The sequence below is a fragment of the Scyliorhinus torazame genome, chromosome 16, assembly GCF_047496885.1.
Source record: "Scyliorhinus torazame isolate Kashiwa2021f chromosome 16, sScyTor2.1, whole genome shotgun sequence".
NCBI classification, from domain to species: domain Eukaryota; kingdom Metazoa; phylum Chordata; class Chondrichthyes; order Carcharhiniformes; family Scyliorhinidae; genus Scyliorhinus; species Scyliorhinus torazame.
The window spans coordinates 167,497,395-167,516,776 of record NC_092722.1 but is presented as its reverse complement, the minus strand read 5'-3'; the positions used below and the strand labels follow the sequence as shown (position 1 = coordinate 167,516,776).

The 19,382-nt window shown below is 46.2% G+C and overlaps 1 protein-coding gene across 2 annotated transcripts in view; it reads left to right on the top strand.

Moving 5' to 3' along the window:
* afap1l2 (actin filament associated protein 1-like 2) overlaps window positions 1-19,382 on the top strand; it is a 312,790-nt gene that overhangs the window by 248,880 nt on the left and 44,528 nt on the right. The window contains exons 7-10 of one of the 2 annotated variants that reach the window (XM_072479450.1): window positions 2,702-2,881; window positions 7,519-7,608; window positions 10,770-10,794; window positions 18,372-18,503. In XM_072479450.1, the coding sequence (XP_072335551.1) occupies window positions 2,702-2,881; window positions 7,519-7,608; window positions 10,770-10,794; window positions 18,372-18,503 (427 nt within the window). Of the gene's footprint in view, window positions 1-2,701; window positions 2,882-7,518; window positions 7,609-10,769; window positions 10,861-18,371; window positions 18,504-19,382 lie in introns of both variants that reach the window. The other variant, XM_072479449.1, reaches the window with a different exon arrangement.

Sequence of the window (19,382 nt, the reverse complement as noted above, 5' to 3'; positions counted from 1 at the left end):
TTGCGAGGAGCAGCATATTCAGGTTTGGGGTGGAAATAAAGCAGTGACCAAGGAGTAGGAATTCTCCTCAAACAGGCAGGCTGGGGAGTGGAATGAAAATCGCTTATTGTCACAAGTAGGCTTCAAATGAAGTTACTGTGAAAAGCCCCTAGTCGCCACATTCCTGCACTTGTTCGGGGAGGCTGGTACGGGAATTGAACCGTGCTGCTGGCCTGCCTTGGTCTGCTTTCAAAGCCAGCGATTTAGCCCTGTGCTAAACAGTGGAGGATGAAACATCCAAACATTCAAAATGGATACCATAACTTAGAGGGTGCGATTTTCCAGCCTCATCGCACCCAATGTGGTGTCACGACGAGGCAGTTGATTCTCGTGAAAGGCCTCTTACAAGATTTGCAACGGTCAAAACCAAACCTCGCGAGACACCGCGATCTGAATCTCATCCGCACTAGGCATGACCCAAATCGGCATGTTTAAGTAGTCCATTAGGATCATTTAAATATGCATTCGCAGGATTCTCCCGGCGCCCGGGAACTAACAACATCCCCAGCGAGGCCTCGACCAGGCACCATTTATTACTGGTCCACATGGTCCAGGCAGAATGGCACCTGTGGGGGGAGAGGGGGTCTCTCAGGCCGTTGGAGACCCCTAGGTGGTCAGGGACAAGGAAGGGTAGCACTCTTGTTCTCACTCTGGCACCGGCACTTTGGCACTGCCACCTTGACACTGTCAAGGTGCCAGGTGGGGCTGCCAGGGTGCCTGGTTGGTAGGGCTGAGGTGCTCAAGTGCCAGGATGGCACTGCCAAGGGTCGAGGGCTGAGGGAGGCCATGCCCACGACAGGGAGGGTGAGAGGGTTTGACAGGTGGGGAGGGTAAAGGGCAGATATGAAGGGGCCTCATATAGGTTCGGGGGTGAAGGGCGGAAGTCCTGAACGGGGGGTCCTGAAAGAGGGGGTGGGGAAGCCGGAAGATGAGGGCTCTCAGTGACCCCAAACCGGGGTTTCCTCAATTGGGGGTGTGTAGGATAATGACCATGAGTGCGGGGTCTGACATTGCCCATGAGTGGGGGCCCTCAAAATGGCTCCCTGATGTCAGTGGAGCCGGTCTCGCCTGAGAGTTCAGGTTCCCACTGATTAAAAAATTTGCAAGTGTGGGCTAGACCGAGGATGAACTCGCCGAGGCCCAAATAAATGCCTAGGTGTGGGCGAATACCAGAGTGGCTCTCACCCAAAAGGCTGACGGGAAATACCCCACCAAACTCACCCAAAATGACACACAGGGTGCGATTCAACTGAATGGGAACAAAGTCCCATTGCGAGCGTGTTTAGCCGCGTGTTTCCCAGCGCACGCAGTGCCAAGAAACGCATGGCTATACAGTGCTACTCATATTAAATAAGGGGCCTCAGTGAGGACCGTGTGGCCAAGGCCACACACAGACCCGTTTTCTACACCAAGGAGCTCGCCAAAACTCCTCGTGTAGCAAGAGATCGGAACGTCAATTTTAAATGGAGTCCCAATTTCCGAAGCCTTCACCTGACCCCGACTTCCCCAAGTTCCAATGCACTATGGGAGGGCCCCCAGCTCCCCCCCCACCGCAACACCCACGCAGGGCACTCTTGGCCCGATCATTTGGAAACTGATTTGCTAAAAAGTGGTGCTACCCACAATGGGTGGGATTTACATTGCACCGTCTCGTGAGATCGCGTTAGATCTTATGAGGCGTTGCGAGCTGGGTAGATCCCGGCAGCAGGGTCTTCCGGCTTCTATCGGCCATGTTGAGCTGCGGCAAGCTGCTTTGCGGGTGCAGCCAAGCCGTTGGATCACGCCCATCGAAATGTTTTGGTTGAATTCCACCCAGAATATGAACAGGATGAGGTTTAATGCATTAATGGCCTTTTCTTGCCTTTAGCATTTCTTACCAACTCCTAGAAATAAATGTTGCGGGTATTAATCTCAATGACTTTTTTTGTCCATTATTTTAACAAAGACTTTTTTGTTTGCTTGTTTTTAAGTGGGTTAATGCTTCTGCTGGGGTGAATCTAGGTGCGGTGGTATTATTCCTGCCTCTGAGGCGGAGGACTGTGAGTTCAAGACCCTTCTAGATGGTCCTGATAAGCAGGCACAAGAGGTCCAGCCTCTGAACCCACGGATGACAGCCAGTGGAATGTTCTTATCTGATGGGAGAGGAGTGGCGACTCCCCTTCTCATCCAGTCTGCACTCTGGACTGGAACCTGTCAATCAGGATAACAATCCGTCCATGTAAAAAGGGACTTGAGAAATAATCGAGAGGATGATCTGCTGGATGTAAAGCAGCCGAATTACTAATTGCCTCATGCATTGTGAAACATGCAAGAGAAAAAGAGTGACTCAGCTATGGCAGCATTAAAGCCAAGGATAATTACTAGGGTGTGCTGAGTTCTCTCAAATGCCGGTAAATACTCTCTATAAACCAACCAGTTCTCATGAAATAGAAACTGGCGCTGATCAATATCACCATTCATGACATCAATATCAATAACTATGATTTATTTATAAGTTCAATATGATTGTAGTGTGTGATCATCATTTCAGATTTCATCAAGAAATCCTATACATCCTCTGTCATAACTGACGCTCTTTCCCAACATCAAAATATAACAAGTGAAAATTAAAGTTTTTCTAATGGCCAGCATTGATTGTGTTCCTTTTGTCATTTTATTTCAGTGTTACAAAAGTTCAAAGGATCAGAATCCTCAACTGGACATGAGTCTGATTGGCTGCACTGTCATCTATAAAGAGAAGCATGTCAAAAAGAAGGAACATACACTGAAGATCACACCAGTCAACTCCGACGTTATAGTATTGGGCCTTCAAAGCAAGGAGCAGGCAGAGCAGTGGCTAAAGGTATAGCAGAGACGCAAGCTCTGTTATAATTACTGCTAAAGTTTCACTGTGACATATACTCAGATCATAACAACGCATTCAAGAAGTGGAAATTATTGTTATTGTTATTTACAGCACAGAAGGAGGCCATTCGGCCCATCGTGTCTGCACCAGCTGCCAAAAGAGCAAACTAGCTAGTCCCATTCCCCAGCCCTGTCTCCGTAACCCTCTAAATTCGTCACTTTCAAATATATATCCAGCTCTCTTTTGAAACCTCCTATGGAATCCATCTCCACCACTCTCCCAGGCAGTGAATTCCAAACCCCAACAGCTCTCTGAATAAAGAAGTTCCTCCTCATCTCACTGTTAACTCTCTTGCTGACCACCTTGAATTTGTGACCCCTCTAGTCACTGATATACCAACTAGTGGAAACAGAATATCCATCTTTACCGTGTCAAAATTGTTCAGAATTTTGAACACCTCAATAAGGTCACCTCTTAATCTTCTCAGCTCCAAGGAGAACAAACCCAATTTCTCCAATCTTTCCTTGTATCTAAATTTCCTCATTCCTGGTATCATTCTAGTAAACCTCCTCTGTGCTCTCTCCAGGCTTTAACATCCTTAAATATAGAGTGCGGACAAAGGAAAGGTCAACAAACCTCAACACGAAAAGGATGATTTCATTTCCTGCTGAAAATCTGGTCCACATTCAAAGGAGTCGCTGAACAACTGCAAGTGCAGGAACATCACGTGCAAAGCTCCATAACTTGGGGTCTAGATCATTATAATGGCATTTGACTGGAGAGGTCAATAGACAATCAAAATATCAAGGAGATTTGGATGCAATATACTTAAGCCCATAACTCATATGCTCAACAATCCACAATTTTCAGTTAGTTTATGCCAAGGTTATTCCTGGGACTGGGTAAGAATGTGCAAGAACATCCAGGCCAGTGCCAAGTTATGCTTTTGTGAATCAGAGATGAGGCTGCTGAGAAAATTGTATATATTTGCTGAAGTTCAGTTCGATGGTCGTGGACATCTTGACCTCACCCAAGCAGTGACTGACTATATAGAAGCACAGATCTCCAAAGTTAGCCACCAACAACATAGCTGTCATGGTGTCACCAGTGGAACAACTTCATTCACATCTCTTCAGCAACCTTAATGGGCCCCCATTTCTTCATTAATTACCTGGACTTACTTGCGATAGATTTTCTTAAAAAGACACAATCCACTTCAACTTCCAGTGTATGCAGATCACTAAGGGAAATACAATCTGTCACAGATGACTTGGTGACCCCTCAGATGAGTGTGGGTGGCTGCTGCACCAAGGCCCAATGATTCATTGTTACAAATGTGCTTTATTCCCAGTGTTTGGAAAACTGTGGTACACTGCAGCCTTGTCGAGCTCAGTGTCTCCTTTGTCAGCTGCAGTTCATTGAACTAACAGATCAAAGAAGTACAACACTTTGAGTGAGGAAAACAAAGAAAAAGCATTACCGAGACCTGTCGATTAGAGACGTTAACACTGCTGAAACGTAGACAAACCTCTTCCCCATGTGCTAACCTTCACTGTAAAAGTGGGGCTATTTTGAGTTTGTAATCTTTCCCTCCTTCTTAGCACACATGCGAGAAAGCCAATTACTGTTGCTGCAAAAGCATTTTTAAAAATTACATGTAATATATTGGAATCCTTCAACAGTTAGAGCACTGTATAGCTGCAAAACCAAGGCCTGAATGTTACACTTTCCCACTGCAGGTTTTAGGCCAGGGGAGCGGGGAGAGAGCGAGAGAGCGTGCAGTCTCCACACAGACAGTGACCCAAGCCAGGAATTGAACCTGGGGCCTTGGAGCTGTGTAGCAACAGTGCTAACCACTGTGCTATCACATTGCCCACTCATTAGAGCATAAATTGGCTGCAGGTCAGTCAGAGTTGGCAGGGATGTGTTCCCCACTGTCTCTTCACCGAACCCCCTCCATCTGAATCAACCAGGCCCAAAGTGAGGATAACAACCTGCCAATTAAAAAAAAAATCATTTGTGTAATGTGGGCGTCACTGGCTAGGCCAGCATTTATTGCCCATCACTAATTGCCTTGAGAAGGTGGTGGTGAGCTGCCTTCTTGAACCGTTGCAGTCCGTGTGGTGTAGGCACATCCACGGTGCAGTTAGGGAGGGAGAGCCAACAACAGTGAAGGAATGGCGATAGATTTTCCAGTTGCAGCAAGAAAAGATAAATTTACTTTTTTAATCAAAAAAAGTCAGCGACAAGAAGTTTGCATGCTCTTCATGCAATTTCATAAGGGGTCAGTTTAGCTCAGTTGGCAGGATGGCTGATTCATGTTGCAAACGCTGACAGCATGGGTTCAATTCCCATGCCGTCTAAGGCCATTCATGAAGACACCACCTTCTCAACCTTGCCCCTCGCCTGAGGTGTGATGACCCTCGGGTTAAATCGCCACCACTCAGCTCTCAAAGAGGAGAGTAGTCTATGGTCCCCTTGTGGCATTTACAGTTTTCACAAAAAGGCAGTTGCAGGTAACTACAGTTATGGATGATCGGTGATCAAACCAGGGTTTCCCATGGTTGGATGTTTCTGTGTCTAGTAATAGGAAAAAGCAGCAGAAGATCCTTGTCAACATTATACCATTCTAGATCCTATCCCTTTAACAGTTGGACATGGCACTGGTCCAATTGTTGAGCTTGAGGTGGATGCATTGTGTCCCACATCACATGGTGTTCTTCAAGCTCCACATGCTTAATATGTTCAGTATGTGGTTAGCATGGATGATTGCATCTCAAGAGGATGCATATTCTTGCATAACAATGCTTCTTGTCGTGTTCCTAACGTTTTTCAGACAATGAATTATTATTCAAATGCAATCATTACTGTCTTCACCACTTGGCAGCAAAATGGTGGCGGACAGCAAGCATTCTTTATAGTATCCATCGATTGGAATGGAGGCATAATTCTAGTGAATGAGTTTTTTATTAATTTATTCATTCATGTGATGTGCGTGCTGCTCGGTAGGCCAGCATCTATTTCCAATCCCTAATTGCCCTTTAAAAGGTGGTGATGAGCTGCTTTCTTGAAGCGCTGCAGTCCATGTGGTGTAGGTGTGAGTGAGGGAGTTCCAGAATACTGACCCAGCGACAGTAAAGGAACGGTGATCTAACTAATATTCCCAACAGATGAACAATGTGGGGGTTTCCAAACACTGGGAGTCATGCATTATCTGTATTAATGAATCATTGGGCCTTGCTGCTACCACCACCCACGTTCCTTTGAGGGGGCCACCAAGTTATCTGTAATACATTGTATTCCAGTCAATTTTCCAGACTCCACTCCCAGCACAGAACCTCGCCAGCAGTGAACACAGTAACAAAGGTGGGGATTCACCATTCGGTTCCCAATTTTCCCAGATGCCCTTGCCACAAACGATTACAAATTTACCCTCTACCTGTCAATCCCAACTGGGCCCAGCTTGGAAGCAGAAGGAAAGAGTGACTTTATATACTCTCCGTGTCTCTGAAACCTCCCAAAGTGCTCCCAAAAGTTGAAAATAAAAACGACTATGAAGAAAAGGCAGTCAGACAGAGCACCTGATCTTTCTCGGAACCACTTGAGAACAGAGGAAACCCCAGCAGAACAACACAGCAGTTAGAAACAGCATCTGCTCAAAAGAGGAAGCACTTCAGAGTTAATGGATTGTGAAGAGCTATATAAGCAAATCTCTCCTTTGAAATAGTCTGCACCTGCCAAAAGGCTTGTAAAAGGTATTAGACCATGAAATTGAATAGTGTGGGATCCATTTTCCCTTTGTGTCGAGCACTGGGCATGTGTATCTGCTTTGTGGGGATGATTGAATTGTTCAATGTTTTGTTTACCTTGACAGTCTAGCGGAGTGTGTAATGTCCAATATATAATCGGCAATAATGTTGTTAAAGGTAGTCTATGACTGGTCCCATCTGTCCACTTCTGTGTCATTGCAAGGTCAATGCATCTATATTCTACCTCAATAAAATAGATTATGCCCATCCTAGGCACTCTCATTTATCTACACTATTGAGATTGAACTTCACAAATGCCGGAATTTTAAGATGATTGCCACGAGTACAGATTGCCCTTGGATATCCAACTGCAAATAACCTTCCTTCAGTAAAATCTGAAGTGAATGTCTGGATCAATTGATGCACTGCAGCATGCAAAGTACTTTTCCTTAAAGTGGCCAACAGGAGTGGAAAACATTTTCAGTAACAGAGCAATTTCCGGGCATAATGGGTGGGGTTTTGCGCACCATCCATGGCGTGTTTCATAGTGGAGGAGGCGTCTTGCCATTAGACAGCGACAGGATCTTCTGTTCCCGCAGCTGTCAAATGGGTTTCCTGTTGTACCACTCCCCTCCCCAACCCGTGGGGAACACACAGCGAGGTTTCGTCATCAGCAGGACCAGAAGATCTCACCAGCAGGAACAGCCGGAAAATTCAGTCCTCTATCACAATTAAATAAACATGACCTGATCTAGGTAACTGCAACATACAATGCCTGATTGGCGACAAATTTGTGAACGCTTTGGATAGATTTTTCCATTGCTTTATTTTACAGTTTAAACACAGTGTTTACAATCCTTTTGTTTTTCTCACCATTCAATGTAGGTGATTCAGGACATCAGCAAAATTCAAGGTGATGGCTTTACTGACGGAAATCTTGTTGCCATAGACTATTCCCGCATTCATGGACAAAGAGTGAGTAACTGCTTACTGAGAACTACATGCAGTTGATATTCACATTACTGTGCATTGTTCTTATTTGAACCACTGTTTATTTATGAGCCAGGCCTCAAGCTGACACGCCCTCAATTTTTACTGTCGGTACAAAGTGCTGTTTCTCCAATGAGCTGGCACTAACACAGTGTGAAGCACTAACACAGGATCACCATGGGCAAATTCGTCTCTGTAAATATGCAATGCAATTGTACCCTGAAGTAGTCAACCTCTCTGATACTGGGCATGATTCAACCAAAAACATTCTTGTCCGGTTTTCGGCATGTTTAATGGGGTGTTTCACAGCGGCTGCGGCGCCACTCTGCCGTTTTTTATGCCTTTGCAGGAGAGGCTCCTCGCAGAAGGGATGCCATTATGGAAGCTACCTCAATCTCTTCCCCCCCCCCAAAAAACATTTCAGAGCTCCCCACCCACTTTCTACCCCACTCCTTGCCCCCCAAAACCTTGGAGAGGCCCCCCTTACCTCTCACCTCCCCTCTACTCAATAGCCCCCCCCCCTCCCCATCCCATCACTGGGCCCGATCCCTGCCAGGGCCAATGTGGCACTCGGGCAGCCTGGCACTATCAGTCTGGCACCATGGCAGTGCCCCTGCCAGGGTGCCCAGGTGGTACTGCCAGGGTGTCAGGTTAGCAGTGCCAAGGTTACCAGGTGGCAGAGGAAGTGCCAGGATGTCACCCTGCCTGTCAGTGACCACCCGGGGTGTCTAATGGACTGGAAACACCCCCCCCCCGCCAAGGTGCCATTATGACAGGTCCACGTTTGTATGGACTGGTACTAAATGGCACCTTTGCGAGGTCTCGCTGGCATGGCATAATGTCCCGGTCACCGGGAGAATCCGGCAAGCGTATATTTAAATGAACCATTCTAGGTAATGTCCAGTGAGGGCGAGATCCAGATCATGACGTCACGCGAGATTCCGTTAAATCTCACAAGATATTTTGAGCAATGCAAATCTCGTGAGAAGCCTCTTGCAAGATTCAACAGCTTCGTCGCGACACCAAGTTGGGCGCGACGAGGCCGGTAAATCGCGCCCACTGTCTCTGAGTCTGGCATTGGCCTCCACTGCTTTCTGTGTTCGGATCTCCAAAATTTTCCTCTGCACCATCATGGGGTTATGATGTTCAATCTTGGAACAGAATCTCATAGATCTGATTTAACAAGCTCAGGAGTGAGAGGCTGACGTCATTGAAACCTCCAGTCCTAATTGTCAGATCCCACTTTTACCTCTGACTTTTCTTGTACCATGAGGATGCCGAATGACAGAGTGTTAAACATATAAAGAGACTCCACAGAAGTGTCAGGGGGAGCAGGTAGCTTATTTTCCTATTCCTGTACTACAGAGAGATTTGATGATTGAAGTAGTTACAACCATTTCCACAGCCACCTCCCTCTACAAAACACCACTCTCTTGGCCTCCAACTTCAAAGACATTTGCTCTGTAGCTCCATCATGAGGATGGTTAGGTCTGGTTTCCTGAACTTAGTCCACTTACTTCTTCAATCCATTTGTATCTTCAAGTGGCAGCTCCCCAATCTCCTCCTGGTATTTTCATCCCCACCTCTTCTACCCCTTCATCACCCAATACCCCCCCCCCCACCCCCAACCCCAATCATTCCTCTCCATTTCCAGTATTTCATGATCATCCACTTGCAGTCCAATTCCTTCCATCCTCCCCCAGCTCTTCCCCAATCATGCGGATTTGAAGCATTGCAAGATGTATTTACGTACGTCTTATAGGTTTAAGCTGGCCGACCCACAATTTGCTTTGAAGTCATGCCACCACCTCAGATGTCTCATTCTACTTCAGCTCTGAAGATGCCATTGTGAGTTTTGTGTCCAGTCAGTCCAGCTATTATCATCTTTTTCCCTGTAAGATACTTCCATATTATAAAATGTTTTGACATTAAAGTTTAAATGAGAATAGCAGTGAGGCTATCATCGTGCAGGATATCTGAGAGCAACTTGTGGAGTATGGGTGTACAAAAGTTGCTGCCAGGGACACCCTGCTGCCCAAGATGGTGCACTGTTGCAAGCTCAACATTAGACTTAGTTTTGAAATGAGTGCAACAGGATGAACCTGCTGTACTTCAGCACATAAAATGGCTGAAAAAGGTTAGGGCTTGTTCAGAAGGAAGTGATGTTCTAATAACATAATAAGTGACAATCATTGCTGAACAGCTCCTCTGGTGCTGAGAAGATAATTTTTCAAGTGTTGAGACTCATTCCCTCAAAGGAAAATTAGTATTGAAGACTTAAAAAGATTACAATTATTTTGGGTTTTTTGCCTGACTCTTCCTTAACCTTGCCTGTATTTCCAATCTTTGGTTTGCTTTCTGTGCTCATTTAATTCAAATTTATATTTCCTGTTTTACACTTTCTGGTTTGGACTCCGCAAGGCTCAGTGGGCATTCTTTAACCTGATTGGTTGAAGAACTGCACTATTGCATGCCCCGTTCATATATGCCAGAGATCCCTTGCAAAAGGCACCTGCTAGAACAGATGCCAGATTGGGGGAATTCTCCACTGGCGAGCCTGTGCAAGGTCTGTGGGCAGCGGTCTGTTGTGGGCATCTGTCAGCGAGATGAATGGTGAATACCAATTCCTTTATCACTGAGAACCAAATCCAGGCCGGTTTCATACATCCTTTCAGATGGCAGCTATTGTCTATTTCCTGGTTGGAATCCTTTCAAATCTATTTTCAGCATTGCGCACTGGTAACTTTATTTGTTGGTTACTCATTTGACAAGAAAAGTTTGTCTCAATTGCCTTTTTCCCATAATTTTCTTTCTCGTTAATTTGTAGTCCTAGTTCTGTAATTCTCTCTCAAGTGCCAAAATATGTTTTCAAGCTTTCGAACCATTTCATAATTTGAAGATCTTCCACGTTCTTTTCGTTTTACCAGAGGCAATCTTTGGGTGGCTTTGACAGCTACTATGGAGACAACCATCACTAGTCCATCACATCCTTCCAAATCCAGAGAATGCTATATTCCAAGGACAAAAATCCTCTTCAAAGGATTGTCAGTACAAGATAAATTTCAGTCAGTGCTGTGAAATTGAAACATGTGGCAATCGTGCGCATGGACATAACAATGGTCTTGTGGTCTTCTATTCTATTTTAGCTGGATTCATCAGAACGTTATTCAGGTGCGTCAGAGAGTGGGAACAGTACTGATGGTGGATCTGTGCATGATATCACGGAGACCAAGGATGGTAGGGCAAGCTCTTCCCGTCAATCGATGGAATTGGTTACATTTTTGACTTTGCTGTAGAATCTTGATTAGGTGGAGCACAGAGAAAACCATGGACATGATGTCCCCTATCCTATTTTCCTTAATGGAAGGAAAGCTGAATGCTCTCTGTTAGAGATGTATAGTTTTCTTCTCTGCTCTCTGCTTTATGTCCTGGCATAGAGTACAACTCTATCTGCTATGGTTTGTTAATTAATTGATCAGGTAGAGCCCAATGATTGGACATATAGCTACAAATGAATAAGGCGCAGCACGGTGGCGCAGTGGTTAGCATTGCTGCCCCACGGTAACGAGGTCCCAGGTTCGATCCTGGATCTGGGTCACTGTCTGTGTGGAGTTTGCACATTCTCCCGTGTTTGAGTGGGTTTCACCCCCACAATCCAAAGATGTGCAGGGTAGGTGGATTGGCCATGCTATATTGTCCCTTAATTGGAAAAAATGAACTGGGTACTGTAAAAAAAAAATTTTTTTTTTTTTAAATGAATAAGGCATGGTAAAAATGATTGGAATTGTTCTCATCCTTTTGCAACCCAAATTATCCTGTGACTAACATCTGCTAGAACAAGGAAAGGCCATTCGGCCCATCGACCCTGTTCCGTCTGCAGACTATGTACACACTGCTCTGTTGTTAATTTTATCCTGTTAAGTTTGTTGGAGGAAGTACACCATTATTTCTTTCTCACCCGAAATTAAATAAGGACCATCAAAGTATATGGGCTGGATTCTCCGTCCCGCCATGCCACATTTCTGTTTACCCCGCCAGCGGGATTCTCCGTTACGCTGGCTGGTCAAGGGGCAGCCCTCGGAAACCCCCGGTCTGCCGGCAAAACGGAGCATCCCGCCGGCAGAGAATCCATAACTTTACAGGTTCCAATATCGAGCCTTGGTGGGTTGTGTTCCATTGATAATATATCCAGAATGCAACTGGAGAGGAGCCAAAGTGTTCCTGGATCACCTCGACTTGTACTTTTCCCTAGAATTTAATCCCATTCTGTTGCAAAGATGTATCCGTTTTGCTTTTCTTAATTGAGCCATGAATTGTTTGGCTTGGAAGCCTGTACCATATGTTCACGACTAAATTCAAAAACATATTGTAACCTTTTGTCCCACTTAAGCCTCATTAATTGAATACTTTGGACCACTGTCCTGCACTTGCAGTCCAAGTTAAATAGCCTCCTTCCTTCTATATTATTCATGCCATTGAGTATTTTAATACTGGATCATGTTTCCTCTTAGACACTTTTCCCTCCAATGAAAATAATTCAGTGCTATCAGCCTTTCTCACAATTCAGTCTGTAAAAAGGAGAATCTATTTCCCTGACTGATTTGTTAATTGGCATTGTTTCTTTGTGTACTGGCTTTTAGATTTTGGGGATTTTTATGATAGATTAATTATGATAGATTTTATGATGATCACTCATCGTCAACTCCAACAAACTTTGTATTCCCTACAGACCACCGTGTGCTTTTTTCCTGCCCAGTTTAATGTTGTAATTTGAGTGAGAATGGGGGACCTCACAGAGAACCTGTCACTGTATTCTGGTTTACTGGAATATATGCCCATGTCACCATGTGATCTTTTGTCATTGCTAGGTAGATTGAGTATACACTATTAGGTGGAGGGTCATGATAACGGACATATTCATTTAACAGTAAACTCCTAGTTGAACAGTATTCAGTACAGATAGTGTTTGTACGGTACTTGCAGTCTTCACTGTTCTGCTCTAAATGTCAAAGCAACTAATTCACGAATGGAGGTGGATGAAGGAGTTCATAGAATCATAGAATAATCCAGCTCAGGGGAGGCCATTCAGCCCACTCTTTTTGTGTCAGTTCTTTGAAGAAGCTTTCCATTAAGCCGCACAGCGTGGTCATTTCCTCCTAGCTCTGCAAACGTTTCCTTTTGAAGTCTGTATCCAATCCCCACTTGAAAGTTATTATTGGATCTGCTTCCACCACCCTTTCAGGCAAAGCGTTCCAGATCATGACAAATTGCTGAAAAATATTTTTTTTCTCACCATCTGCATTCCAATATTTTAATTTGTGACCTCTGGCCACGGACTCTCCTGCCAGTAGAAAGAGTCTGTGTACTCCGTCTGACATTAGTGGGGAAAAATATCCGCATGACTCCTTACTTAGATGTAGGTACGGATAGCTCCGTGGGAGACATCAGAAAGTCAAAATGAATTGTGACAGTTTTAACCCAAACATCATAGACAGGTAGCACGGGGCCTTAGGGAACAAGACCTTTGATGCTGAAAGTAGTGGGTGATGCGTGGCTCAAAGCAAATCTGGAACTGTTTTACTGAGATAGTGCTACCTCTTTTTTCTTACATGTGTTAAATTTCTTCCACAGTATGTAAGTACAAAATCTGGTTTAAACACTCGCTATTTTCAACATAATAGCATTACTTTAAAATATGGAACAGAGAGCAGCATCAAAGGAACCCTCATGCCCACTGATTCAGACAGACAGCTTCTTTTCATCTGTGTTTTAACATTTGCAAATTCTGAAGTAAGACACTAGAGGAAAATCACAGTACCGTACTTAGTCGATTTCTGTTTCAATATAAATCCATATTTCAGCTTTGAAATTCATTCAATGTTTAGGGTTTTTTAAAGGATTTTTGGTATGCTGTTCCAATACAGTTACAACATTAACACCTACCTAACTGTGTGAAAAATGACCATTGGCTGTGCTGTCCAGAAAAAGCAGGACAAATCCAGCCCGACCAATGGCTACCCTTTAAGCTTACTCTCAATCATCAGCAGAGTGATGGAATAAGTCATCAACAGTATGATGAAGCGTTGCTGACTCACCGCTAACCTTGTTCACCGAAGCAGATTTTAAATTCTACTGAGACTTCCTGGCTCTGCTTTAGAGCTGAACGTAAGAACATTCTTTCATTCAAATCGTACGGCCCATCCCGCCTGCTCCACCATTGATCATGGCTGATATTAGCTTTCAACTCCACGTTCTGCTCATTCCTTTGATTCTCAGAGAAAATGAAAACCTGCCAATCTCAGCCTTAAATATATTCAATGTCAGTGCACCCACAAATCTCTGAGGTAGATAATTCCAAAGATTCACAATTCTTTGAGTGAAGAAAGTTCTCCTCGTCTCAGGCCTAAATGATCGGCCTCTTTTCCTGAAACAGGTTGTGCCCTGTTCTTCTAGATTCCCTAGCCAGGGAAAACAATGGCTCAGATTTTCACAGAGTCAGAACGACTCTGGAGCGAGTAGAAAATGGTTGGCGGAACGGGAATCGGGATATCTACACGCATTTCATAGAATTTTTCATAGAATTTACAGTGCAGAAGGAGACCATTCAGCCCATCGAGTCTGCACCGGCTCTTGGAAAGAGCACCCTACCCAAGCCCACACCACCCTATCCCCATAACCCAGTAACCCCACTCAACCAACACTAAGGGCAATTTTGGACACTAAGGGCAATTTAGCATGGCCAATCCACCTAACCTGCACATCTTTGGACTGTGGGAGGAAACCGGAGCACCTGGAGGAAATCACGCGCACACGGGGAGAACGTGCAGACTCCGCACAGACAGTGACCCAGCTGGGAATCGAACCTGGGACCCTGGAACTGTGAAGCAATTGCGCTAACCACTATGCTACCGTGCTGCCCTCACCGCAAACCCCCTCTCCCCCCGCCACTCCACAATTTTCGCTTCCCAGGGTAAGGGTAGAGCCATCTCCATTGCAGGGGATATACACTTCCTAGTCGCCACAATTTTCATGGACTCGGGCCAGAAATCTGGATGACTTGTGGTATACGGTCTCTCAGAGGAGTTGTGTGTGGTGATGTGCATCATTGTTCGTACATGGGGGGTTAATGTAAATACATGTAGGCTAGCTAGAGACTAGAGGGAGCACCGGAGACCACACACACACACTCAACCAATAGATCAGTTAGATAGGATACGACCAATGGACATTCACGATACACACAGAGGTGACACGACCACAGGGGGGCATTACACCAACCCATATATAAAGGACACCACACACATGATCTGCCTCTTTCCAGTGGAGACAGTCAGTGAGTAGAGATACAGGGCTGATTCAATATCACTCCCACCACGTGGATTGCAGCAACTGGTTCGTCAGTCTGGGTAGATATAGTAGGATTAGCAGTAGTATCGAACCCGAGTCGGAGAAGTATAAATAGTTTAATAAACGTGTTGAAGTAATCTCCACGTCTGAACCTTCCTTTGTCAAGTGCACCACAAGGATGCCGCTTATGTTACACCCAGAACATAACAAATCAGTGTGAACCTCTTATCTTTTTTTAAAAACTGCTGTTCCTCCAACCCTATGAAAGTGTCAATCAAACAGCCAAGAATGCATTAGACATTCTGCATTTCTGGTTTGATACGGGGAGATAATTGTTGAGATTGCTGGATTAACATTTTTTAAGTGGTTATAATAAGTGGTTATTTCTGTGAACTCTTTGTCAATGTTTCAATGTTCATTAGCACAAGACTAAGAGGTGTGAAGTATTTGAAGCCTCTGTTATTTCTACTTTAACGGTCTGTCTAATTGGGTGAACAGGAATAGAAGGGCCATTGTTTGGCATGAATTGACATGGGGTCTATGGGGGGGGGGGGGGGGGGGTGAGTAGGGATCATGAGATGACATGGGGAGTGGGTGGGACTAAGGGTTGTGAGCGGTTAGGGATAGAGGGTCTAACAGCTTTAAAGTCCCAAATAATTTAAGCATATCTTCTAACCAGGCCGCCTCCGCACTTGGTCACCCTTGTGGCTGCCTTTGCTCTGCTTCCAGCGTTGGTGGGGCCAACTCCATCCTGCAACTGTGCCCCTCCCAATCCAAAGTTGGGAAACAACTTCACTCAAGCTATCTACCTCAGTGTCTGTGTCTCTCTACCTTCATCTTCTAGTTCACAACAATCAACCCGCTCCAAATTCACAGAGGCTCTTTACCTCTGCCTGGTTTTGACCACTAATGTGAAGGAAAGACTGAGTGGGTTTCCTCACTATCCACAGCAGCTTTATGGAGAGAAAAATTCAGTAAGCTGAAAAAATGAACACTGCCCTTTCCACATTTTCTACCAATTGAAAAGGTAAACCTCCTTTCCCCTTTTTATTTTGAGCTTGTCAAATTGAAAGAGAAGGGGCTGGATTCTCCGTTTCAGCGGCTAAGTGCCGGCTCAAACGGAGAATTCCCGGGCGTTTTACGACCCGCAAATTGGCAGCGAACCCTCACCGATTTCGGGACTGGTGAGGGGATAGTAGCGGCGCCGGATGAAACTCCCGGCTCCCACGCCGAAAACGGCCGTAGAATGGCCGGGTCCTTGCTTGCGCACGGTGACGACCTGCAGCAGCCGCGCTGTACAACATGGCACCGGCCGTGCGCGGACCTGGCCCGCCATCTGCGACCCCACAGGCCACCCCCTGGCTACCCTCCACCAATGCCCCCAGCCTTCGCTGAAGCACCCCTCCCCCCCGACCAGTAGCACAGATCCAAGCTGAGTGCGGCGGCGCTGGACACAGTCCGCAGCAGCCACGCCGTGTTCCCAACCGCTCAGACCATACGTCCCCCGCGCAACCGGGAACTCGGCCCATCGGGGGCAGAGCATCATGGGAGGACCTGCCGATGACCCATCAACGCCGTTGCAACAGCGTGCAGCATGATTATGCCACTTCCGGGGAGGGGGCGGAGCATGGCTGACAGGCGTCAAACTGGTGCTAGCCCCAATTTGGCATTGGAGTGGATTCTCCGTCCAATACCCGATTACGATATCGGTGTCAGGCAAAGGAGAAACCCGGCCCTTTTTCTTGTATTGAACCATTGACAATTCAATTTTTCTTCTGTCAAATGACTAAAATATAACTTGCAAAATAAAAACTGGTAACAAATGCCTCTCATTTACGGTAGTGGTTCAAGAAAGCAGCTCACCACCCCCCTTCTCAAGGGCAATTAGGGATGGGCAATGAATGCTGGCCTAACCAGCGACGCCTTTCATTCCCTTGAATGAATCTTTTAAAAACCTGTGATGGGCAACACGGTAGCACAGTGTTTAGCACTGTTGCTTCACAGCTCCAGTGCCCAGGTTCGATTCCGGCTTGGGTCACTGTCTGTGCGGAGTCTGCATGTTCTCCCCGTGTGTGCGTGGGTTTCCTCCGGGTGCTCCGGTTTCCTCCCACAGTCCAAAGATGTGCGAGTTAGGTGGATTGGCCATGCTAAATTATCCTTAGTGTCCAAATAGATTAGGGTGGGTTACTGGGTTACGGGGATAGGGTGGACGTGTGGGCTTAAGTGGGGTGCTCTTTACAAGAGCAGGTGCAGACTTTATGGGCCAAATGGCCTCCTTCTACACTGTAAATTCTATGATTATGGTGCTGAACGAAAACCAAGAGGTCATGAGTTCAAATACCACCTTGGCAAGTCTAACATTGAATTCAGTAAATCTGGGCCGGGATTCTCCCAGTCTCCGCGCCGCAATGGCGCTCGGCGCGGGGGCGGAGAATGTGGTGACAGACTCGAGATCGGGTCCGACGTCATCGCGCGATTCTCTGGGGACCGGAGAATTGCCGCCAATCACGCGGTCGAGGAGGCGCCGGTCGTGGGCCATTGAAAGTGGCCCCCGCGGCGATTCTCCGCCAGCAACTGGCCGAGTTCTCGCCGGCGTAGTTCACTCATGGTTCCACCCGGCTGGAGCTCGGAGTGGCAGCTGTGAGCACAGTCCATGGCCGCCCTGGCGGGGGGCAGGGGGATCCGTCACCGGGGGGCGGGGGGGGGCCTCCAGGACGGCCGGGCTTGCAATCAGGGACCACCGATCGGCGGGCGTGCACGGTCTGGGGCGGGGTGGGGGGCGGGGGCTATATTGTTGGGGCCGGCCCACTGTGTGGGTCTGACATGTTACGCGGGGCCGCTGCTGGAAGTGCAGAGCCCCGTATCGGCAGCCGGAGGAAAGTCCAAAATGATTCGTGCCCGTTTTCTCGCGGGCGTGGGGACATAGCCCCATTATGCGAGAATTCTGCCCCTGGTCCTTTGTGGATTAGCATGTTTACTGTGCCAATGGTTGGGGAAGGTATCTTTCTGCTCCCATGGTACTATATTCTATGGCAACTTTAACAATATATATTTTGCTTCCTTTTTTTGTTTCTAGTAGTGATGATGCAGATCCACGTATTACTTTGACATTGGTGCACCTAACAAATGTATTGCTGCTGATTCTTTCCAGAATTTTCCACTGTTACTCCAGATTTCCAGCCACCCATAATCTTTTGCTTTGTGTTGTCGCGCTTGTTCTTTGGGGAATTTGGGTGACAATCATTGGTGGAAGATTCATTGACATGCATCCCTCACGTTCAATAAGCTAGACATGTGTGGCCATTTGAGAAAGGCAGGGATACCGTGGAAACGGAAATGATAACAAGATCTTGGGACACGTGTATGACTAAATTGTCTTTGGCGTTTTCTTTTCCGCACAGTGAAAAAGAAATCCAGCATCGGGGACCTTAAAACTGCTGGTCTGAAGCTGAGTAGCTTTATGAATCTTGGGAAAAAGAAGCCTATATCTGTGGAGATTCCCATCAACAATAAGAAGAACGTTGAAGCATCAGGTCAGTTCTTTAAGTTCATTTCCCAGCGTTAAGTTGGTGTTCTGTAGAATGTAGAGTTGCTGCCACCATGTGGCAGTTTATGGTAAAAAGAATTAAATATCAGAAGAACCCCAGGGACGGCTTGGCACTGTATTACTGATTGTAAACGGTGTTATAGATTGAGTATAGAATGCATTATTGTCAGGCAGGTAACATGTTTTTCATGGTGTTTTGCACTAGGGTGTTAAGTCAATGGGCTGTACTGTGGGTTGGACTACTGCCTCAAGTTATGTTTGAGGCAATAACAGGAAATGCACAACAAGCATTTGAGGGAAAAAGGGTAGATTGTTGCTTCAGAGCAAATCCACCATCAAAATCTGAAATGTCAGCCCACTTGCCTTTTCCAGATGCACATCTCCAATGTTTTATTGTTTATTTTACATTGCTGATGTTTCTTTACATAACAATTTTAGGGACAGAATAGTCAAGATGACAATGCCCCAATTGCCGCCCAAGTCAATGTTTTACATTATACTTGTGCATGGGCTAAATTATCACCCTGGACCTCCATGTAGGAATAGGAATATAAGCAGTCTCTGAGCAAGGAGAAGATTTAGCTCTTCTCATACACCATGGGCTGGATTCTCTGCTGGCAGGATTCTCCGTTTTGCCAGCAGTGCACCCAAGCCCGCAGATTTTCCGGCAGGAATGGAGAATCCCGTTGCCGATGCGGCCGGCAGTGCAGGGCCGCGTATCGGCGCCGGCGATGCGTGGAGCACTCCAGTGCCTGCTGGCCCCCTGTGGACCACAGAATCGCTGGGCCAGGAGACCCGTTGACGGCGACGTGAAACACTCCGGTTTTTACGCCAGTGTCAACGCTTAGCCGCCGTATTGCACAAT